The sequence below is a fragment of the Bemisia tabaci genome, chromosome 4 (assembly GCF_918797505.1).
Source record: "Bemisia tabaci chromosome 4, PGI_BMITA_v3".
Lineage (NCBI taxonomy): Eukaryota > Metazoa > Arthropoda > Insecta > Hemiptera > Aleyrodidae > Bemisia > Bemisia tabaci.
Window position 1 is genome coordinate 51,415,751 of NC_092796.1, and position 27,614 is coordinate 51,443,364.

The 27,614-nt window shown below is 36.9% G+C and overlaps 1 protein-coding gene across 2 annotated transcripts; it reads left to right on the forward strand.

Moving 5' to 3' along the window:
• Positions 1-66: 66 nt before the first annotated feature.
• LOC109042490 (uncharacterized) lies at positions 67-27,554 on the forward strand. Of its 2 annotated transcripts, XM_019059258.2 has the most exons (18): positions 67-372; positions 1,946-2,768; positions 3,063-3,404; positions 4,096-4,359; positions 5,650-5,930; positions 6,616-6,829; positions 7,709-7,957; positions 8,850-8,939; positions 13,680-13,778; positions 14,451-14,663; positions 15,904-15,998; positions 16,473-16,699; positions 17,451-17,697; positions 18,620-18,803; positions 19,247-19,463; positions 20,980-21,156; positions 21,603-21,826; positions 22,746-27,554. In XM_019059258.2, the coding sequence occupies exons 2-18, from the start codon at positions 2,430-2,432 to the stop codon at positions 23,139-23,141; spliced, it is 3,858 nt and encodes a 1,285-aa protein (XP_018914803.2). In that variant the 5' UTR covers positions 67-372; positions 1,946-2,429; the 3' UTR covers positions 23,142-27,554. The 2 variants fall into 2 exon arrangements, with proteins under 2 accessions (XP_018914803.2, XP_018914804.2); XM_019059259.2 differs by lacking the exon at positions 8,850-8,939.
• Positions 27,555-27,614: the final 60 nt, after the last annotated feature.

Sequence of the window (27,614 nt, forward strand, 5' to 3'; positions counted from 1 at the left end):
CGCAAAAGCAAACCCGCAACCCGCTTGTCAGAAAGTCCGAAGAAAATATGACCCCTCTGTTGTTGCTGTCCTCCACTCTGTGTAAACACCACTGTCTGATTGATTTGAGCTTTGATCCGCAATCATTATTAGCTTAAAGTTTCAATTTATCATAAGTTATTATATCATTAGAGTTATCATCGAGTAATATTGTGGATAGTGTTCTCTTTCCAAATCGCAAATCAATCGCATCTTTCTTGGTCTTGATTAATTGCCGGTTGCGACGAATTATTGTGTGCGGTGGCCCGTGTTTACCTTTGTGAATTTCCATCGGACATGTCCGATTAATTAGCCACGAACCTTGCTCTTCTGACAATTCCAAGGCCTTCCTTCGTAAGTAACACTCTGTTTCCAACTATTTTGTCCCTTGAACCATCAATTCTCCTTGATTTCTCAAAGACTTGCTCCTCCACTCACTATGCCTCTTTTGTGTGTCCATTGTTTATGGCACTTCTGAAAGTACCAAGTAATTAGTCTTATTAATAAATTCATCCCTGCATCATTGCAACAATGATGTAGAAATTAGTCAGAGAGAAATTTCATAGATGTGTGCCCTGAGCTGCTGTGCGACTCACCATTCGAGCAATGTTCTTGAGCTCCTGCAGACAGCCATCTACGGCACGTCAAGGACCCGAGCACCAACTGCAGACTTCATCCTCATTTGATGTAGTTCATCAATCTAGCTCTTCAAATTTATCCTCTAACAATAACAGTCTCTCTTAGGGTGATATTTAGTCAGCAAAATTAAGAATTGGAAGGATTGCAAGTTTCTTTACAATGGTGTATCCTTTATCAGAGAATTCCATTGGTTAGATTGGCGTTCTTTTTCCTGCTTTAAGATTGATCATACTTCGTTGTCCTCTGATACTTAGTACACTTTTAAAGCTGAAACTAAGACAAGATAAATTTAGGCAGGAAGCAACAGAAATCAATAGAGAAGAGCAATGTTCGGACACGTACTGAAGGTTTCAGCCACACTCAATGAAAGTAGATTACAAAATGCACGAGAAAGGAACACATCAGCCAGAAATCATTCATCGTTTTTAAGTCATACCTATCATGTGAGAATTTTGCAAACAATGTATCTTTATAAAAATTGAGAGAGGTGTGTGGGACAGTGGCAAAGCATGAGTCTTAGGAATGGGATTAAAAATTAAAAGGAATGAATATGAAAGCTATGAATCACAATTTTCCAAGATGTATGGTAATTTTTTTGAATTTTCAAAAGATAGCCTCTCATTTCCGACTGTAAATTTAAGAGAGTGTAGGGGGTGCAGAAAATTATCAGCCTACCTATTTTTTTAATCGACCTCTCCATTTTAAAAACTCCTTTACCCCCAAAGTTTTCGAAGCAGTAACGTTTTCATCATTACTGTGCCCTCCATTTACTACTTGTTGCAGTTTTTATTTTTGCCGTGTGCTGTGTTCCTACTCTCAAGATCCTTTTTTATGATCTTCCCATTTTTTTGCGCAATGAGCCACTGGATAGAGAGCTTGTGGTTGGGAAGTCTCTGCACTTGACTTGTAACCAACAATGTAAAAAAAAATCACTCTGCTCTTCAAAGATTGGAAAACTTAAATTTTCACAAGATGAATGCATTTCTGCCCCTTTTTAGCCGTCAAATTATCATGAGCATAGCTTGGAATTTGACTGGGGATGGGACCTCATACTCTTTGGCCTTTAAGGTCTCTTAATCCCATTTTTGTCAAGGGAGACAATGAGTATAAGCTCTTGAGAAGAACTTGCCCCCTCTTTTTGCAGCCCTACCCTTGGCAATCGTGCAATCTATTCACTGCCCTTGTGGATGATTGATCTAGATACACTTTAGACTGCAGGAAATGACTTTTTATGTGGTCCCTTTAGTTATAACTATCCTTCTAAACTTTCCCGCTTTTCTTTTTTCAGGAAGCTCAATTTTTATCCAGAGCTATGTCGGTGCACGGTTTTCAATTGTGAATATGTCCGGAATTGAGAAATTTCAAGACGCAACATCAATTTACTTCCATTTGCCTTCTGTTGGCCCAGAGGCAGCTACGAAGAATCAATTGACAAGCAATCTGCAGTAATTTAGCTTTCTCAAGCATAGTGCAATTAGATCATAACTCATTAATCATGAGACAAAGGAAGAAAAAAATCTTCCCACTGACGAAAGATTTTAATTATTTACCTTTTCCTATAGGTAACTGAAGCAATCATTGACGAAACATTGCCTAGTCGTGCCATACTTGATAATTGAGGAAGTAACGTCCTGTTACCATTTTCAGATCCCTTGACTAACTGATGAGCTAGCAGGAGCTAACCACTCATTGCATATCAGTTTTTTAAGCAATTTCTGGGGTCCAATAACTTTAATTGACCCTGTTAATTCTCTGTATTCAAATTTCTAATCATGACAAGCAGTCAACTAGAAAAGAAGAGATTCTACTGCCGAGAATGGGTCTTCGTGAAGCTGTCCAACTGTCTTTCGCAACGGAGTTCTTCCAAGAAGATGGGCGCCCTCATCGTGGGTGGACCAGGTTCGGGCAAAACTGCAATTTGTTGTGAGGCAGTTTGGCCAAGTTCCGGTACTTCAGCTAAGCCTCAGCGGTCTCTGAATCGATATCTGCTTGCGTACCATTTCTGCCAGGCACAAGATCTTACCTCACTTTCAGTCGTTACGTTCATACAGAGTCTGGTAGAACAGCTGTGCGCGAAGTCAGATGAGCTGTGCACAGCTTATACTAATAAGGTAAGGACTACTTTCATCTCTTTAGCAAGGAAAAATTTGTAGCTTTTTGAGATGTACATATTTCGTTTACCATTGAAGTTGTAATGATACTACTGTTTAGAAGGCCGTATGAGAATGATTAATTTTTCCACAATTTTTTTTTTAGAATTTGCTTGCCTGACAGAAAATGTGGTTTTTTCGCTAATAATTTGCTAGTTTATCAGAAGTAATTTTTCTAGTGGGTACCAACTTTTATTATTACCCAATTCAAATCCTTTTTTAAAACATACCTATAAAGATTGTGTTTGTTTGCAGATCAAATCGGATCCAAGGGTGCAAGCGGCACTGGAGACTGAGGCCTTATTGAAGGACCCTCATGATGGGTTCAAGAAGGCTGTGCTGCTCCCATTGCTAGAGTTAGATCCACCCAAACATTCGCTATTCCTCCTTGTCGACTCGATCGATGAAGGACAGTCACTTAGAGCTGAGCGCCGCAGCCAGGAGCTCCGTACAATCGCCGGGCTTCTGGCTGAACACCATCACCTCTTTCCTAACTGGCTTTTGCTCGTATGTACCGCAAGACGTCAGAGCAAGACTGTCGCAAAAATGTTTTCGGGTTTTCGCAAACTTTGCATCGATGATCTCAGAAAATCCCAGGTAATTATGAAAAAGAATCAAAAATTTCGGATAGACTGTGAAAATTAGACAATTAGAAGTTGAAATCTACTACATGCTGAGCATTCTTAAAATTTATTTATCTTGTTTTTTAGTTTTGGAGGGTAAGGTAAAGTTTCAGAGGAGATGAGAAAAATTGCATCAATGGCAGTTTTTCCAAAAAGCGCATCACATAATAAGTGTGCTGATCTCAAATTATAGACTGCTTTCATATAATGTCTTAGCTGATCACAAGATCATAAAAATTAAATTTTAATTGTATTAATTTCATGAATATAATATGTGGTTTAGTTTTGTACTTGATTTACTTTGACAACAGTACAACACAACCAAAAGCTTCGGTCCACTCCATTTGATCAATAAATATGTATGTCTCCTATTGAAACTTGACATTTTTTTTGACATATGGTTTTCATCTGAAAGATTCAGAAATAGATATAAAAAGATCCATCGTAAGTCCAAAAACGTTAACATATTGTTGAACCCTCTTAAGTTCATAATAACAATGTGATCATCACACTAGTTTAGTAAATTTTACCAAAACTATTTAAATCATCATAGATTGCTGCATATTTTATGCATCATTTCAGTTCTTAAATTCTATACTTATTTCTGTGCATCCGTTCATCTTATGCAATTATATGTTTTTTATTGCTTAATTTTTTCCCTCCAGGTGATCAGGGACATTCAGCAATATATTCTATCACGGCTAGAGTCAGAGGAGTCGCTGCGCCAACATATGTCGAAAGATACAGCGGAGATGTTAAACCAGTTACACATAAAGAGCAATGGCTGTTTTCTCTACCTAGAGCGTGTGTTGGATGGTGTCGGTGAAGGCTGCATCATTCTGCGGGAGGTGAAAGAAATCCCAGGAACTCTTAATGGGCTCTACTTATGGCTCTGCCAACGATTACTTAGCACAAAACATTTCTCGAAAGTATGTATTCTTCCTACTATTTTACGGATGAACTCTCTCTTTTAACGAAAAAGCGCTCTCTCAAGTCTTGTAATATGAATGCTTAAAAAGTAGCCTAAAAAGTATGCTGAAATGCTAAAGTAGAAAATAAGCATCTCTGTTTGAGACATTGCGAGTCTCTGCTCATGTATTATTTATTTTAAGGAAGACTAACCATTAGGCTGTATTGGAATGATTGAGAATTTTTTTTCTTTCTTCCTAAATAAATCTAACAAAATTGTGCGGTAACATTTTGATTAGTTTTCTTGAAGGAGATAAAACATATTTTGAGATTTTTGAACGTTGCAACTGGGGCACACATTTTTCTCTATTAGCCCAAGTCTTTCAATTTTAAGTGCACCATTAATGTCAAAATGTTACCATTGAAATTCTCTGCAACACTTTACATGAGATGCTTGTTTCTCTGCAATACAAAGCTCGGGTGAAGACATTTTGACCGAAATTTGTTGCAATGTCAGCCTCAACACTTTCTCATTTCTTGGAGAATTTGCTCTCTCTCTGAACAAGTGAATAATGTGCCTTGAGCCAAAATATTTAAAAAATCAGGGCTTATCTTCTTTAGAAAGCCGAAGTTTTCTTTGCAATATTTTCTCATGCTCTGCATGAACCAAGGCCAGAGCTCTGAAATATTTTCTCCATTGCTGTTTTAGAGGTTTAGTGCAATATGCGTGAGTATGTGATGTGAAATTTTCGTGATCTTGAGCTGCTAAAATAGTTTTAAATTTGAAAAAGTTTAGAAAAGAATTAGAAACATTTAGGTACCCATCATGCAACTGAAATTGTAGTTATAAGATTCTGTTACTTGCTCATAATCTATTAAACAGGACAGTATGTTGGAATTTTTTAGCCAACGTGCATTAAAAATTCAGTACAAAGCTGATATATCAATATAGAGGGAAAAAGCTCACACACAAGCATAATTTTCCCTCAATGAGATACGATGTTTGGAGCAACACTAGTAACAACCATTCGCATCTGCAGACGCGTTTTGGCCTTTTTGGACTAACCCTTAGTGCAGCGTTGCCTCCTGAATTTCTTGCTACTAAGCTAGAGTTCTCTTTCCCTCTGTATTGAGATATCAGCTCTATGCTGAATTTTTAACGCACGTCGGCTAAAAAAACTCCAACATACTGTCTTACGACCCATCGCATCAGTTTGTGTAATTGTGTATTGAACAGGAGGTTAAAAGAATGATTAACTCCTGGTGCATTTTTTCTTGCTTTAAGTTTTTAGCATTGTCCTTGTTTGTAGGTTCGGCCATTGCTGAATATAATGCTGGCATCTCAACGGCCATGTACAGAGGCTCACCTGGAGGCCTGTTTTCACGCATCTTTGCCGAGTCATTCCCCCGAAGACTTCAGGCGCAGATTCCATCTCTTGAAACGTGTGTCATGCATCCTTCGCGATGGTGCTGTTCTTCCTTTCCACTACTCTTTTGTCGAGTGGCTGCTTGATGTGAAACATTGCACGCGGCGCTTTTTATGCAGCAGTCAGGAAGGGCATATGATGCTCGCTCTCTTCTACACTCAAAGGTAAAAAAATGAAAATCTGCTGCTCTCCAGGTTGTGTAATGTGTAATGAAGCGAGTTTAGTTAGCACTTTGACTCAGGTAGACTTTGGAATTTTTTGAGAACATGATGGACAAGGAAAATCTTTAATCCCTCTTAAAAATAAATTTTGAAGGTTCTATGTATATCCTACATATACTACTACTAGTAAGTCGCTCTTATAGCGTTTCTGTGTGCTCTGCGATACCCAACTGCCATTGACAGCGATCTTGCCAGAGCTACTCCGGCAGATCGCATCTCCTCATTTCCTGCCTTATTCCCTCAATCCACAATTTCGCAGGGCGTCCTCTGTGCCAGGGGGGACCCAATCCAGAACCTTCTTAGGCAACTTATCATCTGGCATCCTTTGCACATGCCCATACCAAACCAGCTGTTTTGTGAAAATGTCATGCACTATGTTGTTTTCGACGCCCATAATTTCATGTACCCTCACACATACTATGTGATTTTATGATGTTTCTTTCCACAAGATTATCTTGGAACCATTTTATCGTACAAAAATTATTTCTATGGGATTCGGATACTTGATTCGCCCTTGAAATTGACAACTTAAATTCTGAGCTCTTTCATAGAACAAACTTTTAAAAGAAAAAAATTAAAACGGTAGCAACTTTTAATACTTTTTAAATCTTCATTTTATGTCTTACAGAGGAAGCAAACTGACTGGTGAAGAAATTCGTGACCTGGCCTACCATTTAAGCCAGATCAACCTCTGGGCAGGGGCTGTAGATGCAACTTTATTGGCCAAAGTGTGGCTATTGGAGGCGGTAGAGAATGTAACCCCTGCACTGGAATCTCCATGTCTGGACAAGAAAGCGTGGAAATTGCTCACAGATTTAGACCATCACTCTAATGCTAGCCAGGTATGTTGAAACAACATTTAGAGATTTATCAAGAACGAAAAGTAATGGGATGATCATTTGGACTAAATTTTGCAATTAGGAACCATAAAATTCTAGCCCAGTTTAAAAACAACGTATGTGCCATTATTTTCTCTTTGCACATAAGTGTTTTTTCCAGAAGAGTCAGAATTTATAGTTCCAAATTGCAAAATGCTGTCCATTTGATCCTGCAAGATCTCTCTGCACTGAAAAATATTTTTAAGTAAATGAAGCATGAGAGCCACACATCTTTTTTCATCGTAACTTCAGGCTGATCTCTGGGACACAAGACATATTGAATCGCATGATCATGGAACCCAGATTGCTGAACCCATGTTCGGAATGATAAAAATGTGTTTCAATCATTAGTCGTTCCTTTTTTGGTTCAAATGATTTTTCATTTGATTTTTCTCCATATTTTCATTGTTTAATTCCTGCCTCAGATTTCAAGAAAGTCTACAGATGAGGTGGTAAAAGATTTCTGAATTTGTAAGTAATTACGACAAGTAGTTTCCTTTTTGTCAGGAAGTTTTTTAAGTCTGAAGACAAGACACTAATGTTCTTGTCTCAAGCAATTGCAACATCAAAGTCTATTTTTTGACGGATTTATTCTGTCTGCAAGTGTTACAGTCAGCATCTTTCATACAGACTTATATCACCATGGGGATTCTTGATTGAAACGACCTGCAATATTGTAAATGAATGACAATTCTACCAAATTAAATCCAAAAATGAACTCAATCTCATCCAAAGCCACCAATGAAAAAAAAAAATCATAACTGCAGCAATATCCAACCCTTTTCGTGACCTGCATGAGTCTGAATGAGTTCATTTAGCTCATGGTGTTTTCTTTTATTCCAGATTTCAAATGAGGCAGCGTCTACACCTGTCTCCGAAAAGGATGCCGTTTCAGAGCTCTTAGCTGGAGATGTCGATGTGCGTGATAGCAGTGGGAAAACCCAGCTTCACAACCTTGCCGCAGAAGCAAACCATGTTTTATTGGAAACTATCCTCACTGCATGTCCAGATGTTGATATTGAAGCAACTGACAAACGAGGCCAAACCCCGCTCAACTTAGCTGCAAGGCATGGACATCCCATGGTTGTTGAGGTGAGCTCATTGGTTTTCGTTCTTTAATTTACAAGACATAAAAATCATCATTTCGAGTTTTCTAAGTACTCCTAGTAAGCACAAATGTTTGGGTTGTCTAACACTTAACAACGTTTAAAAGTAAGGGTAAGATATTCTGAAATTATTGTGATTATGCTAAATCAATATCAGAAATTTTTCTGGAGGAAATAATAGTCATTATAGCATTCTTTGTCATTAAGTCAGCCCTAATACTCTCTCCAAATTAACCGGTGAAAAATACAAACATTATTTCAGTTTCTACACAATTCGCTCTCATCAAAAATCTAATGGAGTCTGGATTGAAAATCCAGCTTATCCAGGTATTGAAAATCCAGATTATCCAGGTATTAAAAATCCACAATAAATTAAAAATCCAGACTCCAAACGGACTATTAAGTCTGACCCTACCTTTTATGAGAAGAAATATAGTCCAGTTTCTCAGTTTTTAGAGTAAGATTTTGAAACATGATTTAGGTAGAGAGGGTCCTTTATTTAAAACAATAGGGATTCGTATACTTATGTTTATAGCCTGGAAAAAAACGACAACTGTAATTGAAAACCTGATAATTCTTCTCTTGTGCAAAAATTAGAAATAATTGTTAGAATTGGTCTTTATTTATAAAGTAATAGCCTTGAGGTTGGATTATAGTAGAATTTTGTAGAATTATATGCTTATTTGAACTACTCAATTTAAGGTTTATCTATTCATATAAATTTAGTTTCATCTAAGAGTTAGCTCCTTGGAAACTTTATTCACATCCGCATATATTTTGTAGCGTACCTTTGCAACAGCTAAGTTTAGAGCACCAATGCACTAAATTTGTTGGGTCTGGGTATTTTTTTCCTTTGGTGAACGGGTTATTTTGCTCAGGTGCTGCTGAATGGTGGTGCCGATGTGAACCACGCAGACGACGATGGCTGGACAGCACTGCGAGCTGCTGCGTGGGGTGGTCACACCCAGGTAAAGCGCGTTTTAGCTGACTGTGTGTTCAGTGTTCGAGCATTCTAGCGATTTATGTTTGTGTTCTTTGCTGTGAATGTCTTGCAGTCTTGCTTGTCAACAGGCTGTTGGGTTTGAGTTTAGTTGTATTTTCTTACTTTTTGGTTTTGTTTTTTATGATCTCAGTCAACAAAAAATTTTAGTCTGAAAAAAGGTTAGTTAGGCTCGTAAAAATATCGAGATGGATGGTTTTCTCTGTATAATTTGTTCTTGTTCCGTAGATATTTTTTCTTTTGAATTTTTCTGCCAAATTTTTCCCTTTAAATTTAGCGGTCTATCAGCAGGAGGTAGGGCAAGTGGTGTCTCTATTTCTAATTCTAGACTCTGCTAGTAAAGAATAACCTCCTTCAGTTAAAAGCAGCAGCTTCCCTATTTTCCCCTTTTTTTTGAGCATCTTAAAAGTTATAGTTCAAACGAAATGTGATGTTGGTAGCATTCAAAATTTCGGAGAAGAAAGTTGTTATTCTGCAAACTAAATTAGGTGAAATAATGGCAAAATAGGAGATTGTAAAGAAGATGAAAGGTTTTTGGAGAAAGAAATCAAGCCTTTATCGGTTGAATTTAATCGGTCACTAGTGATGGAAAAGAAGTGCATCTCAATTCGCCTGAATTGTATTATGTTCTGCATGCTGTGTATAGATGCTAATTGTTCTTTTCTGTAACGCATGGATTTCAGCATAGAATTTTTGTTCTGAAAGTTTTTTGAATGGTCTATTCCTATGCATTTTGTCCTAATTTCGAAGTAGAGGTTCAAAAACGATAGTGATTACGGGAGGTATTCTGAATTAAAAAAAGTGTGCTCTCATTGGATTCCAAATGGATGCAATTTAGAAGTATGGGCTGTTTGTTGTGTAGGTTTTGCCTTTCTAATGGTTGATTTTTTAAGTAATATAAAATGAAGGTTCTCAAGGCGCATTCAAAATAATTTTCGAATTACTTCGCCAAAAAAGCATGAATTGAATTATGCATGGCTCGTTTTGTTGCTATAAGTTTGTTGGAGAAGGCTGAAATATATATATTTAAAATGGCGACCTTTTTGAGGGCTTTGGTGTCTGTTGTTTTAGGAGATGTTTTCGATAGCTTTTTAAACAAGAGAACAGAAAATCTATAACATTGACACGTTTAGTTGGCCAGAAGGATCACTCCCCTTTCTTTCGCTCCCTAGTTGCCACCTTGAATTTTGAGAAGTGTCTCAGTTTATGGTGTAATTTCTACTCACAGAAATGGACCCTATATATAATCTAACAATTTTTTAAATGGATTTTTATTTGCTACTGTGTGTAGATTTGAGCATGTCTGTGCAATGATCCCTATTTTTGACATTATTATCAAGTTTGCGGAAGTATCAAGAAGCTCTATAATTTATACTGTTTTATTGAAACTTAATCTAAATAATTTCGACGCAGGCCAATTTTATCGTTAATTTTGATGCAGGCCAATTTTATCGCATGGCTTAAAAGCAGTTTTTTTACAAAGCCTTAACTGATTCCACACCTGCAAAAACATTTAACTTCAGGTTATTTGACAGCATAAGAATACTAGCCTGTACTGAAATTGAGGATATAAAAATCAGAGGGAACTCGTCGTCTTTCTCACGAAAAAACGCAACTACATTTCAATGTTGCCGGATTTTTCTGCGCAGATTGCATTTTTACCTGGAGAATTTCGAAAATTTCTAACCGAAAAGTTTGTTCATTTTTCTTCTGATCTCATCCAAAAATCAGACGAATTTTAGACAAGAACCATACAAATTTACTCTCGTAAAAAATTGAATTTTTATAGTCAATTTCGCAAACTTGGAATCGAGTTACGTTCCTTAGTGCAGGAACTTTAGGTTATTTGACAGCATAAGAATACCAGCGTTTACTGAAAATATACAGGGTGTTTCAGACCACCCGTACCAGGCCTTTTTCTCGGTTGGTATAGGTCGTACGAAGTCGGAGACCGCGGGGTTAAATAGGGAATTGACCCCAAGGAATCCGAATTTCGTGGTCCCGAAACCCCCCCCACCTCCCCTTGGGGGGTAAAGGGGGGGTCACGATGCTGAAAGTCACGGTTCCCGACCGAATTGCGGATAGATCGCATCAGAATTGAAAAGAACGGAAAATTTCACGTGGAATTGACCCCTAAAAATCCAAAATCGGACCATCCAAGGCCCAAAAATGACCCCCTAAAGAGGGGGACAGTACCCCCCTCCATAATTTCTCTTTGGTCTCAAAATTGACGTAAATTCTCCAGAAGAAGACGGTTTCCCAGGTAATCGACCTCGAGAAATCCAAATTTCATGGTCCCGAAGCTCCTCTAGCCTCCCATGGGGGGTAAACGGGGGGGGCCCAATTTTAAAAATCGGGGCTCCTTTCCGAATCGCAAATTGATTGCATCCAAATTGAAGAGCAGAACACATTTACATCTTAAGTGACTCCTAAGAGTTCTAATTGACCCCCCTGAGGAAGGGGGCCTCGCCCCCGCCAAAATTTTCTCAGGATTCCTCTTTGGTCGCAAAATTGACGTCGATTCTCCAGAAACAGACGGTTTCCCATGTAATCGACCCCGAGGAGCTCAGGGAACATGAACTTTAGAGTCCTCTGGGTCGATTACATGGGAAACCGTCTGTTTCTGGAGATTCGACGTCAATTTTGCGACCAAAGAGGAATCCTGAGAAAATTTTGGCGGGGACAAGGCCCCCTTCCTCAGGGGTTTACTTTCTGCCGTTCAGGGGGGTCAATTAGAACTCTTAGGAGTCACTTAAGATGTAAATGTGTTCTGCTCTTCAATTTGGATGCAATCAATTTGCGATTCGGAAAGGAGCCCCGATTTTTTAAAATTGGGCCCCCCCGTTTACCTCCCAAGGGGGGCTAGAGGAGCTTCGGGACCATGAAATTTGGATTTCTCGAGGTCGATTACCTGGGAAACCGTCTTTTTCTGGAGAATTTACGTCAATTTTGAGACCAAAGAGAAATTATGGAGGGGGTACTGTCCCCCTCTTTAGGGGATCATTTTTGGGCCTTGGATGGTCCGATTTTGGATTTTTAGGGGTCAATTCCACGTGAAATTTTCCGTGCTTTTCAATTCTGATGTGATCTATCCGCAATTAGGTCGGGAACCGTGACTTTCAGCATCGTGACCCCCCCTTTACCCCCCAAGGGGAGGTGGGGGGGTTTCGGGACCACGAAATTCGGATTCCTTGGGGTCAATTCCCTATTTAACCCCGCGGTCTTCGACTTCGTCCGACCTATACCAACCAAGAAAAAGGCCTGGTACGGGTGGTCTGAAACACCCTGTATTACTGCTCGAACATTCCAGTTAATGACGCGTTTCTTTGAATTCTGCATTTAAGTAAATACAGGCCAATTATTTTGTAAATTTTCTTGATTTCCTTTGAGGGAAGTTTTCTCTTCTTTTCAAAAACATACATGCAATTCATTTCAAGAGATTATTGCGAGAGAGAGATTAGTAAGAGAGAATTGCACAATTAGGAAGTAATGTACTCTTTAAAATTCACTACTGTGTCTGTACATTAGCTGAGACAAGTCGTTGAATCTTTTGAATCTGGATATTAAAATGGTTTTCTTAGTTTTAAAACTAATTCAACATTTCTGTAAAGGTTTTTTTTTAAATTTTACTTTTAACTTCAATTTTGTTCTATACATATTATGCCATTGCTCAGCCTTGAAAAAGGCATTGAGAAGACCTCTCAAGAAGGAAGTAGGTTTCTTAGTAGGTTTTAGTGGGGTATTATTTGTACCAATGTTTTGTATACTCAACATATGTACAATTGTAGTGCACGTGACTCCCTCAGTCCCGCATATTTGGACAAGAGACATCAGTGCTGCTTCTAATGAAGCTTTTGTTGTACTACTTAATTTTTTAATGTATATTCGAATGTCACTGTTTCCAAGTAAAAAAACTCGAAAAAGCATTTTCGCCTTTTTTTATACCCAATTTTATTTATAACTTTCTGACCAAAGTTTAGAATCAGATTACGTTTTACAAGAGAAAAACTTGATCTGAGATCCAAAAAACAAACAAGAGAAAAGAAAAATTTAGAAATTTTTGATCAGGGTTATGTTGCTACTTACTTTGCTTATCCTGCATCTGCATTCGCCAGCCTTTATCGGAAAACTTGACCATTGCATTATAAAAAATTCAGTCTTAGCATGTAGTTTTCCAAAATTCGCTGTATTTAAGTATGCTCATTGTATAATCCATTTTTCATAATGTTCGAAATTTTGTAATTGCATCAGAATGCAATAAAACTTGCAATGTGAAAAAAATCGAATTTCTTTTCAAATTAATAGTCATTATAATTTTTTTTTACTTCTTGGCAGAACTAATTTTTAATAATAATTACTCCTCCTTTAAAACCTCCATTGCATTTATATTTTAATATAATTATTTCCATCGGCTTTCGACTTATTTTTAGTATGTGAATAGTATCTAAGATAATGCAGAGTTTTTACAGCTGACTAATCCACTTTTCCCAACTTTTCTATTATATTCCTCAGCTCAGTGTTTCTTTTCAGTCGCTTTCGCCCATCTGGAAAGATCGAACTGTAAATCTGACTGTCAAGCCTATTGAAATACGGTTGAAGACACCAACTTAAGTTGAGCATTAGTAGATGCCAACATTGGCATCATTGTATCATCAACTAATCAATGTTTAGAGATATGTTTCGTAATCAAGGCCCTTAATTTTTTTAGGTTGTAGAATCTCTCCTCCGATGTGGCGCAGATGTAGATAGTAGAGATATGGACGGGCGAACAGCATTGAGAGCAGCAGCTTGGGGCGGACACAACAGCGTAAGTTTCATATGAATCTAAACAGTCTATTTCTGTAATTCTTAATCTTTTCATCAGCAATTATTCTAATTTCTAACCAAGCTTAGTAAAATCGCATTAAGTTAGATCAAGTTTGAATTGAGAAAAAGAGGTTTAAAGTTTTACATCTGTACAAGACTCAATGTCAAGGACAATCTTGAACGACTATTTTCACTTTCAAATCTTAAATTTGAATTTTTGACAGGAGAAATTTTCTAAGTGTTGAATTCGAAACTACTCCCAACTCATAATTGTCTTGGTGTCTCTGTTAAACTAGGTCCATTATAATGTTTATTTAACTGTATTGATCACAAATAATAGTATTTTCATACTATCTTAAAGGTCTCTCTTAAAAATTTCCATTATGATAAAATTATTCTATACAGATCAGAAATGAAGTTTCTGTAAAGAAAGAAAGTCCGCCAAAAGATGAGACGAATGACTTTTGATGAAATCCTCACTGCATTTATTTTTTAACGAAGTGTGGTGGTCTGTCATTTCAAATTCTTTTAATAAAATCTAGGTAGCTGAACACAATGAAATGCTGTAATTTTTGGATAGTTCACCCTGGAAGAGCCTATGTTGTATAAAGAATATCCCAATTTAAGTTTAGTGTATTTGTAAGTGCAATAATAACTGTTTGATTGGACCCAGGTTGTGAAGAAACTACTTGAAAATGGAGCTGATCCAAATGCTAGGGATGCTGAAGGTCGGACTGCACTCATTGCAGCAGCATATATGGGTCATTCAGAAATAGTTTCAGTTTTGCTCGAGTATGGGGCTGACATAAATCATCAGGACTCGGATGGCCGTACAGCTTTGAGTGTTGCTGCACTCTGCGTCCCCGCCAATGAAGGCTATGCTAAGGTTCGTAATTTTTTCCAAGGCAAAAATAAATTATAATTTTATCATTTTCCTCGTGGACCTCCATTTGAAAAGGGACTATAGCCGCGAACATTTAGGGAGACAGAACAATCCCTTTTGAGTAGTAAAAGAATTGGCTTTTGAGATTTCCTGTATCCATGACCCAAGTCGGACATCTAGCCCTGAGGCAAAGACACTGGATTGCAAGAGACAGCAGTCGTTTTAAAACTTTTAGCACCCATGATTCTATTAAGCCAGCTTGTAACATAGTTTATAGAGATAAGGAATAAATCTAATTGGCTTGATCTATTGGTACTAGGTCTACATTACCATAAGGGGTATTAGAAGCCAGAACAATTTAATAATTGAAATTAGAATTCCTAGAGGCAATTGTGATGCATTTTAATATGAAACAAAGGGGACTCCATTAAATTCCAGCCAATGCATTGAAAACGCTTTACAGCTCGATGGTTCTCAATGTACAATGTACATGTATGTTGAATATCATGTTTCAGTATTTGAGCAAAACAATCTTTCCTTGATTACTTAGAAAAATGCATTGGTTTTTTCTTTCCACCAGAATTTAATTTTTAATTTTCCTGGCTTCTACTTCTCCTCCCAGTTGTATGGTCGAGCGCTACTATGACATCTCATTTAAATTGGATTACCTTCTGCAATAAGGAACCACCATTTCCAGCCCATACATGTCATTGGTTTCCCTATGCAGATATGTGCTTTTATGAAAGAGCCAGAGGTGATGGTTCCTTATTTCAAAATGTAATCCAATCAAGCCAATATTATTTCCTTCTTCTCCTTTTTAATTAAAATATATTTAGACTCTACTGCTTAATCACTTAATTACTTACAGACTCTACTTACAATACTCTCATCACTTAAAAATATGGGAAAATTGCACATTTTACTGAGGAAAAGGACATTTTGCCTTGAAATTGGGTATTTTTCCATGATCCAGTTTAGGTTAGGTTGCTTCACAGCCCTAAATTTGACTTAGTTTGCGACGATTTGGCATTTTTCCATTCCTAAATTAAATAATATTTAAATCTTCTCAGCCTTAAAGATGTCAACTGAAGTATTAAAATTTGACCCTGTGCATTGAGACAAAAATGGATTCTACCATTAAGTCTAATGGCAGGCTACAACTTTAAATTAATAAAAAAAAATACTTTTTCAATAACTTTTTCTGTAGATGTTAACTTCTATTTTGTTTGAATTGTAAAATCAGGTTGTAAGCATTCTATTGGAGAAGGGGGCAGAAGTCGACCACGAAGACAAAGACGGAATGACGCCTTTACTTGTCGCTGCATTTGAAGGACACAAGTAAGTAGCCTGTTAAGTAAGTAGAGGTAGCTTTTATTTCCAATAGTTCAACATCAGAATGTCTCTGGTGTTCCCTCAGGTTTCAAGGGTTATGTACGAAAGTGTAAAACTTTCCTTTTCACTGCATGGTCGGCATTACAAGAAAACTGGCCCATAAAGTTCAGAGTCAAGTTTCTATCGGCAAACTACCATAAGTTTATGTGGTAAGTTACAGTATCTGTACTGTTCAATTGAGGAAGTTGCTCAGACAATTTTCATTAAAGGAACTTGTGTTGAGAAAGTTCAAAAATTCTAAAATTAATACTTCAGTCCTCCCATGGCTTTTAGACCCTGTAGAGTAGTCCAAGAATTCATCCTCTAAAATACCCTTGTCTTTAGTATGATGTCGTTTCTAATTATGCGTGATTATACAAAAACTTTTCACAATAATGTCATGAAAAAATTTCTAAGAAATGAACCTTTTGTTGTTGACAGGGATGTGTGTGAGCTCTTATTGGAAGCGGAAGCCGATGTAGACCATTGTGACAAAGCCGGGCGCACCCCACTGTGGGCTGCTGCATCAATGGGCCATGCAGAGTGTGTTGCACTCCTGCTCTTCTGGGGCTGTTGTATTGATAGTATTGATTCAGAAGGTCGCACCGTGCTCAGCGTTGCTGCTGCGCAGGGCAATGTTGGAGTCGTTTCACAGTTGGTTGACAGAGGTTCGTGCTTATTTCTACCTAACATTTTAATCCTTTGAAAATAGGAATCCTGTGTAGTTTTTTCCAGCAATCCAACCCAATAGTTGAGGAGAGGTCTAGAATTGACTGAAACAATCAGAAAGGAACCAAGCCTTACTGTAGGGAGGAATGAGTGAAGAGCAGTTTCAAGCTTAATTTGTCGTACATTTTGACCTGTCGAAAATTTAAAAAAATCTTTTCAAATGTGAACGTAAAGGTTATCAAACTCAATTTTTAACTTTGAGCCTAATCGAGGATTAAAGCTTCAAACCTTGTTCTCTCAATCATAACGTCATATCCGATGATTCCTATCTTCTAAACTTTGCTCATCTTGGCCAAAAATCATTTTATGCATCTATACCTCTCTTCTATAGTGAAGAACCAATATCAACAGGAGAGAACAGAAATGAAGTCGCCGCAAGAACCTGCTTAATGTTGCGAGGTTTGTGAATGGCATGGGTTCAAGTGTGACGCAAGGCTGTGGACTAATGAACCTATATGGGTAACCTCATCTCTACACATGAATAGTCATGATTCCTATGCATATGAGGATTATAAGTTTTCTGTGCCTATGCACATGGCCGATTCCCCTTTTCCAGACTGATGCAGAAGTTCTCTTATGTACGATAACCCTGTGAAGAACCCTCACACTCCCCTTTGATTTCCTGGAATCATGTTTGTAACTATTTCTTTGTTTTGAAAATTGTTTGTAAATAAAATGAATCTTTCTCAGGCTTGGATGAGCAGCACCGAGACAACTCAGGCTGGACGCCTCTTCACTACGCTGCCTTTGAAGGACATACTGAAGTATGCCGTGTGTTGTTGGAGGCTGGTGCAAAAGTAGATCAGACAGATAATGATGGGAAGGCCCCACTCATGCTTGCTGCACAGGAAGGCCATGTCAGTTTGGTGAAGGAACTCTTGACGGACCACGGTGCTCCGCCCGATCAAAAAGCACTTGATGGGAGGTCTGCCTTGAGGTAATATTTTTAACTGCAAAAATATTGCAGGGGAAAAAATGTGTTTTTTCTCAAAATTTCTTGAGAAATAAAAAATAAATAAATAAATTTGTGACTGTCAACAGGAGCAGTTATCCTAGTATCAAAAACTCATTTTAAAAATAAATTGCTTTTTTAGAACTTTAAAGAGTGTACAACAAGCATTTTGATATAAATTGACAGTGAAGATACCAGGCCTTGTATCTCGGTTTGCGACGTTGCAGACTTCTTGTCACACTTTAATTTGTCAATGGAAAACTACTCAACGTCAATTCTCGAAAATTTCTGTGATTTTTCTTCTCTATGGGAAGAAAACTCAGTGAAAACTCCTAGGGTTGGTATTGATTTGTTCTCCTACAAAAGAATAAAATAAGAGCAGAGATCACCACAAACAAGATATGTTGTCTGGTAGTTTCACCAACGAAATGCTCCTAAATTGTCATATCAAACTGTGGTTTTGATGGTTTCAGATTTGTATCAAGGATGGTGATTTCAGGGAAACAATTAATTTTAGAGAATCAAATTTGATTTTTTCCAAAAACTTCAGTGTGATTTAATAACTGCTGATAAATAAATTTATTTTCCCAAGTAACGGTCTCTATCAATTTTTGGGATGGGAAGGATGAATAATTTCCAAGATTAAGTCATTGCTGTCGACGCTCTCGAAATTTGGACCAAAATTTAACAGACTCAACCTTACAAAAACACACCTTTCTGAAAAAATTTCTCAGTGTTTTAAAGGTCCCTAATCCTAATATGCAGCTCGTTTGCACAATATTTAAGTTGAGTTATATTTGAGAAAGTCAAATTTTAACTCTTTAACTTTTCATTTAAATTATTTTTTAGTCAAATGTTATCGCTAGACCCAGGGAGCTTATGAGATTACTCGTTCTCATGTTTTCAGGTTGGCAGCACTGGAGGACCATATTGATGTGGTGCGAATTTTGCTAGCTGAAGGTGCAGATATTAATGCCAAAGATGCTGACAGCCGTAGCACATTGTATATTCTTGCCTTGGAAAACCGGTTACCCGTTGCTCGATTTTTCATTGATCCTGGAGGAGCAGATGTGGAAAGCACCGACTCTGAGGTGAATATTTGATCGGAAAACATGTAGATCATTTTAAAATTAATGATTGCTCAATGAAGAAATACTTTTGACATAGTGTTTTCACTTCGCTCCAAAATCGTAGGAGCTATTTTTTTGACCAGCCAGATCCTTAGGAGTCGCCTACAATTATCAGAAGCTATGAAGATTTTGTAAACTGAGGCAAAATAATTTTTCAAAGGGTGGAGTGGGATAAAATTCAGAACCGCATCAACTTTTTAGGTGCTACTTTTAGCCAGCATATTTTTCTAATGGTGCTCTCCCCCACTCAGTTTACAAACTCACAGTTTGATGTGTATCTTTTGCTGTATAATTTTCAAGTCACCCTCCTAATTTATTACGCCGTTTAGCTTAGTATTTTACTTTGCATTCCATTAGATTAATTTAATAAGGAAAATTAAATAATTTTCACTTTACAATTCCAGGGCCGCACAGCATTGCATGTGAGCAGTTGGCAAGGGCATGCTGAGATGGTGATTCTGCTGCTCACACTGGGCAAAGCCAATGTCAATGCAGTAGACAATGAAAATCGAACATCGTTACACTCAGCTGCATGGCAGGGTCACTCTAGTATTGTCAAGATCTTGTTGGAACATGGTGCCATCCCAGACTTTACATGTAACCAAGGGGCCACTGCTTTAGGTAAGTAGTTTTCCTCTACATATTTCCCTTCAAATTAAAAATTTCAGATTTAAGCAGGAGCGCCCTGAAAGTATTGTGGAAAATACAGTACCTGTGATATTAGGTATTCAGAAGACATGACTCAATATTTTCATATATCCCATTTTACGAGGTTTGTACAGAAAGTAAGTGTACCTATTCAATATCTCCTATGCTGTGGGGAGAGGAGGTGGGTTCAGAGAAATCCTTTTTTCTGGACTTGTACTGGACCAAATTTTAAAATCTATAACGCGTTAGAAACCTGAGAGCAATGGCTTTTCAACACTTTTTACAGATTTTCTTTATCTATCTAGGTTTAGGAGTTTTTGAATAGGTAAACTTACTTTCTTGACAACTCTCATACTTGAAATCACCTCTTCCTTTGCTCACTGAGTTCTGAGGAGTCTTTGGTCTTTATGGATAAAACCTGAGGGTAAATTATCAAAAGGGTCAAACACTCTTGATTCTCAGTTCAAGAAATCTGTGATGTATCAAAGGAAATTTGGTGACAGATGATGGTTCATAAGGCGTTTTTTCTCAACGAGGTGGCACAGTTTTCATTCGTAAACTACAAATCCTTCCTTGTCGCGAAATACACTTGAACATAGTGCGGCCACCGCGGAACGCATATTAGCGCCTACAAGACTGCCGGGATACCTCCTGCATTGCGCGTTCTCCGATCGCAGTGATACTTCACGCATTGCGCGTACACCGGTGTGTACGCGCAATGCATGAAGTATCCATGCAGTCTTGTAGGCGCTGATAAGTTTATCGCTCCGGCCGCACCGAGATCGGCGCTAATATTCTAACTCGCGGAGTCAGCATTCTTCTACTCATGGTTTCGAAATGTTTGCACCGTTGATTGTCATTTAAAATGATAAAAAAAAAAATCATGTAACAAAGGAAAATACACTGTCTATTTTGCAAATATGAAGGTGGCTCCGTGCCAAAAATGGTTGTCCAAAAACTAATCCCCATTTTAAATTCAGTATTTCAGGTCAAATAATTTTTTTGGATGAAAATGCTTTTATTGCATATAAGAATATATCTAGGTTCATTCAGATCAACCATTAACTAAACTTCTCTTTCAAAATCAAATTGGTTCTCTCCTGTTGAATGCAATCCCACTGTGACCACACACAGAGGGAGTTTAGCGGAGTTAGGGGGAGAAAGTTTTTGGATAAACTGTTCGTGGCTTAGTGGAACAGGTGAAAGAAGTTTTTGGACGAACTGTTCATGGCACAGCGGGTCAGGGGAAGGAAATCTATAATGTGCTAGAAATATAGTGACTTTTCAGCACTTTTCACAAGATTTTCTCCATCAATCTTTGTTCAGGAGATATTGAACAGGTGATTTAACTTTCTGGATGACCCTCATATTTCTTGAAATGAAGAAAAAACAAGATTATGTAATTCAGGATACACTCTGATTATCTATGATCATATTTTTTCTCACAGTCTTGACGAAAAATGTCACTGAAATTTTTATTTCTTTACAGGCATTGCTGCTCAGGAGGGCCACGAAGCATGTGTTCGATTATTGTTAATGCATGGAGCTAACCCTCTTCACTCAGATCATTGTGGAAGAAACGCAATGAGAGTTGCAGCAAAAAGTGGGCACGAGACTGTCCTGAAGCTACTCGAACAATTTTCTCAGTCACAGCACCGCAATAGCAGTGAGTATACATACTATAAAGTATGCTATACTTGAAAGGGCTTTTTTGAAAATTCAGGCTACTCCTGAAACATCAAGAAAGTCTAACTAAGAATGAAAACATTTCGCAAAGAAAATCATCCTTCTATCTACAATTTGTCGCTCCTCTGAACAGGTGTATCTCTATTTTGACTCCAATCTGGAAAATATGGAGTTACACAAATGGAAAAACTCATCTTTAAAAGCAATTATACCATTACGATAGAAGATAGATGAAATGTGTTGTTTCCAGGCAAGAATTCATATGAAATTCCGTACACCCAGCTGAGAAACATTGTAAAACAGATGTTTGATTAAGTTTATCTTTAGTCTGATTTTTAATGTCTCGCCAGTTAATTACTCTCTGGTGTTAGATTTCTCTGTTTTGTTCATTTCTAACTTCTGTTTAATTTATTATTGTTAATGAAGGTAATGGTGGCAATGGCAATAGCAGCGGATCTGGGTCGACAGCTGAAACAAAACCATCATCAGCCATACTGGTGCCCGGTGGCAACCCAGTCAGCGGGGAATCCCCCATTGAGTCACCCGAGTCAACCGCCAAAAGGAGATCTCTCGTGTCGAGTCGAAGCAAATCCAGCTCGAATCTTACCAATAGCACAAAAAGCTCACATCAAGAAACCATTCAGTCCCAGGTTCGCTTTCTTTTCTTTCCTGTGTCTTGATTATTGGAATTGATAGATTAAGCGATAGACAAAGGAGACAAAGGGAAAATGGAGACCCGTTTCATCCTATTGTTTGAAACGGGTGGTTGCTATAGACTAAAAGAGAAAATGATCGATCAACTATAGAGTCTCAAGGATTGCTGTCAGTCAGCCTGCTACTTACCTCCTTTGTCCAATTTCTCCATTTTCTGTTTGTCTTCTTTGTCTATCATTTTGTCCAACAATTTCAAAAATCAGTCCACTTTTCCACGTTTGATCCAATGAAGTCGTATTTTGTATTGACATCTTACCTGTTGTTCCAGTTTTAGTGACTGCTACCAAATTATTGTGCTGAGACCATGTATTTTTTTTTTTTTTTTTTTTTTCATGTTTTAGTCCACTTCATGTTTTGGGGGGCCATTTATTGGAAGTTACCAGCTTTTTTAATCTTGTAATCTTGAGGAAATGTTCAGTTTGTTGAAATGAGAGTCCCTTGAAAAAATTCACGAGAAATCGCTGCTAGAAAGCAAAGGATTTGGAAATTTATCGCTACCATTAGAATGTGATGTTTTCATAACTATAGCTGAGAAAATTAATCGGCTTTATCAGTGCTCCTGGTGACAAAAGCACTTGTTATCTAATACCTTTTGGTATTCGTGTAAGTAAGCATTGAACCTGCCACCGAAATGGATATGATTAATGATAAGCAGTTGATGATGGTAGCCCAGGAGCACCCAGAATATGTCTGATCTGAAAAGTCTTTGTGCATGTAAGAAGTCCTAAAGGTTAATTTCATCTCTCTGTCATTCTCTTCACTTAAGGGAAGAAGGACTCCGAAAATATTTTAATTTGTTCAAGTTTTTTTTTTTGCCTCAAAATGTCCTGCTTATAATCTATGTTCACATTGCAGGCTCCTCTCTCCTTTACGCAGCAGCTGCAGCAGTGTTCAAGAGGGAAGGCAAGGTCCTCCTCAAAAATTCTTTCTCCGCAATCGCCCATTTATGCAACTCCACCCCACAGCCCAGATGAACCACCGCCAACAGCTTTTGTGTCCACTGATGAGCACTTCTCTCGAGATACCCACATGAAAATCATTTTGGGTAATAAAAAACCCTCTCGCAAGTCCCCAGCCGAGAAGAAAAGCCATGCAGAAAAAAAACGCAATGGCATTGTCACGAATCCTGCACTGAGGCTCGTCCCTGCAATACGGAGCGGCTTAGAGATTGCAGCCGGAAGACGCAGTTTCTCCCAGTCAGCGCACACTGCTACCAACAGTTTTCAATGGAGAAAGGAAACTCCGCTCTAAGGGCTTTTAATGCTATGACTGTGCAATTTTCACCTTTTTTGTTGTCTGCAGTATTGTGGGACAGTTATAAGTCATGCTGAGATTACCTGAACCATCCCAGTAGAATTGTTTTATTTATTATGTAAGTCTGCATCTGTTATCCTCTTTTTAAAAAAGAGGTAGGGGCCAAAATGGTGAAGAACCCTAATACCTGTAGGAATATGATCTGTAAATTTGTATCAAGGTTATTAGTACTTAGTATGTGTTTCAATCAGTCAATAATTTCAGTCCTTGTAAAGTTCCTCTAAAGTTGCCGACTAATGGAAATTTCTAAAAAATCAAAAGTTTGACCAAGAGAATGGAAGAAATGTTGAGTTTGGATTCCAGGTATTAATTATCTGTACTTTTAAAATTTTAGGAATCTATAATTTTCAGTAGTGTGTAGATGACCCTGTGAATTATAACAATCTAGTCAGTATTGTTTAGTTTTCGCAGCAAAGAGAGCTGATAAATTGTTTCAAAGTTGTGCAACCATTGTACTTGTAATTCTGTTTCGATGTTAACTGAACTTTGACGGAAGACATTTGGGAAGGTCCTCTTCTATTACGTAGGTTTGTAAATCTGTCTGTGTAGTTGCCGTAGCACCTAGTGTCAAAAGCTTTTTGTACATTTTTTAGTCAATTGGTGTAACTAAATTGTAATTTAGTCTGTGAATTTTACTCATAGCTGTGTCAATTACCACTCCGTCTGTTATTTAAGATATTTATTATTGTAGTTGCCTGTGCTTTTTAGCATGCCTGCAGGGTTAGCTATCTGCTAAGTCTGCTTTCTGCTGAGGAGATGAGGAACTTTTTCTATCAGGAAGAATGTCTGTAAGTGAGTTATGAGCGAGTGGTAGTGAGTATTTAAGATCTTGCGCAAAAAGCATCAGTTGTGGTAGTTTTGTTGGCTGTGCAAGTTAGTGCCACTTAAGAGGTTGATAATCTCCCCAATTATACAACTAATGGGAACCCAAAGTTTTTTAGCAATCGAAATACTCTAGGGATTTTTTTTTTTTTAAAAAAAAAAAAAATATTTATCAAATTTTTCAAACACTTTGCATCGGTTTCTCCATTAAAATCAAATGCAGTGAAAAAGTCCAAAGGATTTATGAAGCGTTTTGTTTTGAACTTTACGTAAAAGATAGGTGTTCTCAACGAGTTACAAATTGACCCTTGCATTACCTTCAAAACTAGCTCCCCATAACTCGCCATACTCCTCTTTGTTTTATTGTTCCGATCAAATAATTTCAGGGTCGAAAATAGAATATAAGTTCTCTCTAAAGCAATGATCTTGTAATACTTAATATTAAGGGGGCTATTTTACAAAGAAAGAATTCTTTTTGCAACAGTAGCAGCTGTTCCAAAATAGTAAATATATGAATAAATAAAAAAAAATTAAAAAAATCTGAGATGATATCCATAGACAAGCAAATTGCTTTCAACATTTGGGTAGTTTCTACCTTATAAAATCATTCCTTTCTTTTTTACATTGAATACATATTGATGGTGGTTTCATGTGAATGATACAATTAAATTTAGTATATTTTTTCTCCTGAATAATTAAAACTGCATCCTCTCCTGTTTAATAAGGTAAAATCTTTAGTTTTCAACCTGGGTTTTAACTTTGTCAGATGTTCCTGTTGTATCATTCTAATTCTAAACGAATCTCACATTCTATTTTGATTTGGAAGTATTAATTTTTGCATTTATTTTTTGTAGGTGAATCTGATGAGCTGTAAAATTTAATTATTCCTTGAGGTTTACACTAAATACTTATTTTAGTCCCCATACATGTTTATTCTCCGTTCAAACTTTGACAAGTCTGCTGCCTGTCAAAATACATTTGGAGAACTAACAGGTGAGAGGAAGTTCTGAGTTCTAAAATAAGTTTTCAGTGCAAATTTAGAAAACATCTCCTGTTTTAAAATTTTAGCCTTTTTGGGGTTTTTTCCTCAAGATATTAAACATACCCTGCCACATTTACACAGCATGTAATTTCAAGAAATGAATCCTCTTATTCATTTCAAAAACATTCCACTAACAAAAGTCAAAAATCGATATTTAGGTTTCCACTTTAGACACTATTTTAAACTGAATCTTTTGCTCCGACTCAGTTCCCAGTTTATTTACTTCTTAAGTTGGGGGTAAAACAGTCGTTAATCGTTTTTTCACATTTGAACAAAAATAATAAGTTTTTGGCCTTTCTACAGAGCTAGATATTTAAAATTTTGGAAAATTTGAGGAATTTCTTGAAAAGATCAAATTTTTCTCTGTCTCTGTGTTTTTACCACAGTCAGAATGAATAGTTTTAATTTGATTTTTGAGAAGGAAAATTGAGAGAACTGAGAAGATTAAGGTCAATTTTTAAATTAATGGCAGCTGCATATTGCTCTTGTTTAAGCATGTCAACATGTAGATTGTTGAATAAGGAAGTTTTGAATTTTTGTTTTCCTAAAATGTGTGGACGCTCCATATTGATAAAGACTTTATAGTAACATAAGTATCTAGTGAAATTGATAAGTAAATATTAAATTAAATTTTTCTGCCGTCTGAAAAATACATTTTATAATGTGCAATTACAAGCAATTTTTTAAGGTGAGGGTTAGGTTCCTAGAACTGTTTAGAATAAGTTGAAACTAAGAAAAATCATTTGACTTAATCCCCTTTTTTGCCATTTATAGTTGTTTTTCAGTTCACCTTCAAATTAGAGACTGCTATCTTTGACCCTTTTTTCATGAGTAAATGAGAGTTGCATGTCTTGCTTCAGAAGCTACCCAACTCAATACAAATGAAAACTTTATTTTATTGGGGAAAAATTGTTTTTAGGGTCACCGGCATCTTCTTATTTTTATATTTTTTTCATTAAAGTATTACAATTTTGTTCATCCTGATAAGTGCCCTATTCTGAAGTTTTGGTATGTTCATATTCCACCATTAAGTGACTTGAAAGTTTCTTTTTCTTGGCTGTGGAATTTTTCTTTGGAACTGAGTAATACATCCAAAAATAGTTTTTGTTCACTAATAATTTTCAGCTGAATCCAATTTTTTACATTTATGGAATCTTTTTCTTCTGAAGCAGGACAATTTTGAAACAAGTGATTCGATTTAGTTCACCAGAAGAGAGCTTGTGAAGTTTTTGAGTTGTAAATTCTTCCTTGTAAGTAACTTTATCCGACATATTTTAATGAGCCTCACTAAGCGAAGGGTTTAAGACGTTTCAGCAATTATATTATTCCATCTGTTAATCTCAAGGTAGTTTTCACCAAATATGTTTTAATTATGTACACAAAAGAAGTCTGTTTTTTAGGTATCAGCATTTCTTTTTAGAAAGAGAAAAGATGTTCCTAGTGAATTTTCTTCCCGCTGTTAAGAATATCATCCGTTTTATGCAGAATTGAATGTATATTGAATGTAACTGCCTGAAGTCTTTCTGTGTCTCTGCTCTTCGTTTTCTGATGTGTACGCACATTAAAATGTGGCTTAGAATAGGCAAAAAATAGAGACTGAATATCCTAGACCTGTCCTGTCACTGGGTTGATTTCATGATTTTCTCCCAGTCCCAATCTTTTTTCCATTGGGTCCTGTCACTGAATTTTTCAAAGAGAATTGGACAGTCCAGTTTAAAAACATTGTGGTTTGATTATATTGGGTCTTTACATTCTTCTCTACGCTAATTAATAGACTGCTGTTGTTGGACAAAATATTCCTAAGTCTGCTCAGTCGGATAAAAAGTGTCTATGACTTTGTTAAAATTAAAAATTTTAAAATGTTTCTCTATTAATCTCACTTGTTAAACATGTAAAAATCTACTAATCCGTATAGTTATCAAAGCATTGGGTTAGTTTAGAAGTTTTTGTTTTATTAGCGTATTCCAGCCTATTGCAACAATGTTTCAGAAATACTCCTCAGCTTTTACAGCACCATTTATTTGTATTTAATTATGTAATAGCACATCTCTCTTAGGCTTTTGCTTTGAACTAAGTCAATGAATCTCATTACGAACTGCGATAAAGACAAACGATATCTCTTTTTAACAAATCTCATTCTCTCTTGCTTTATAAAAATTCTAATTCTTATTTCTTCTCTCTTCTTTTTATGTTGCTGTTTCTATTTTGTATATTCACCATGAACTGTTTTTCGTCTATGGTTTTTGATCGTCACAAACAATCATGGTTAGATTGTAACATAAGTAAGTGTGTGAATGTGTAGCCTTGTCTCTAAATTGATTTATTTTAATCTTCGTTTGAATCACATTAGATCCAGCTCCCTACCTACCCTTGTTTAGTTTTCCTATTTAAAAATCAACTTCTTGTTCTAATGGTTGAATTAAGAAGGAACTGAATGTACATATGTATGCGTAACTTTTTCCTAATAGAAACACGTTTTTTCCACACTCTGGTAATTGTTTCTTTGCTTCCCCACTTAGAATCTTAGCTGTAATCGCTCTGTTTTT

Excerpts from the sequence above, each read along its gene's own strand:
- LOC109042490 (XM_019059258.2), top strand. The coding sequence starts at position 2,430 with ATGACAAGCAGTCAACTAGAAAAGAAGAGATTCTACTGCCGAGAATGG. Across the intron at positions 6,830-7,708 it reads ATCACTCTAATGCTAGCCAG|ATTTCAAATGAGGCAGCGTC; the intron begins GTATGTTGAAAC and ends CTTTTATTCCAG. Across the intron at positions 18,804-19,246 it reads TGGAAAGCACCGACTCTGAG|GGCCGCACAGCATTGCATGT; the intron begins GTGAATATTTGA and ends TTACAATTCCAG.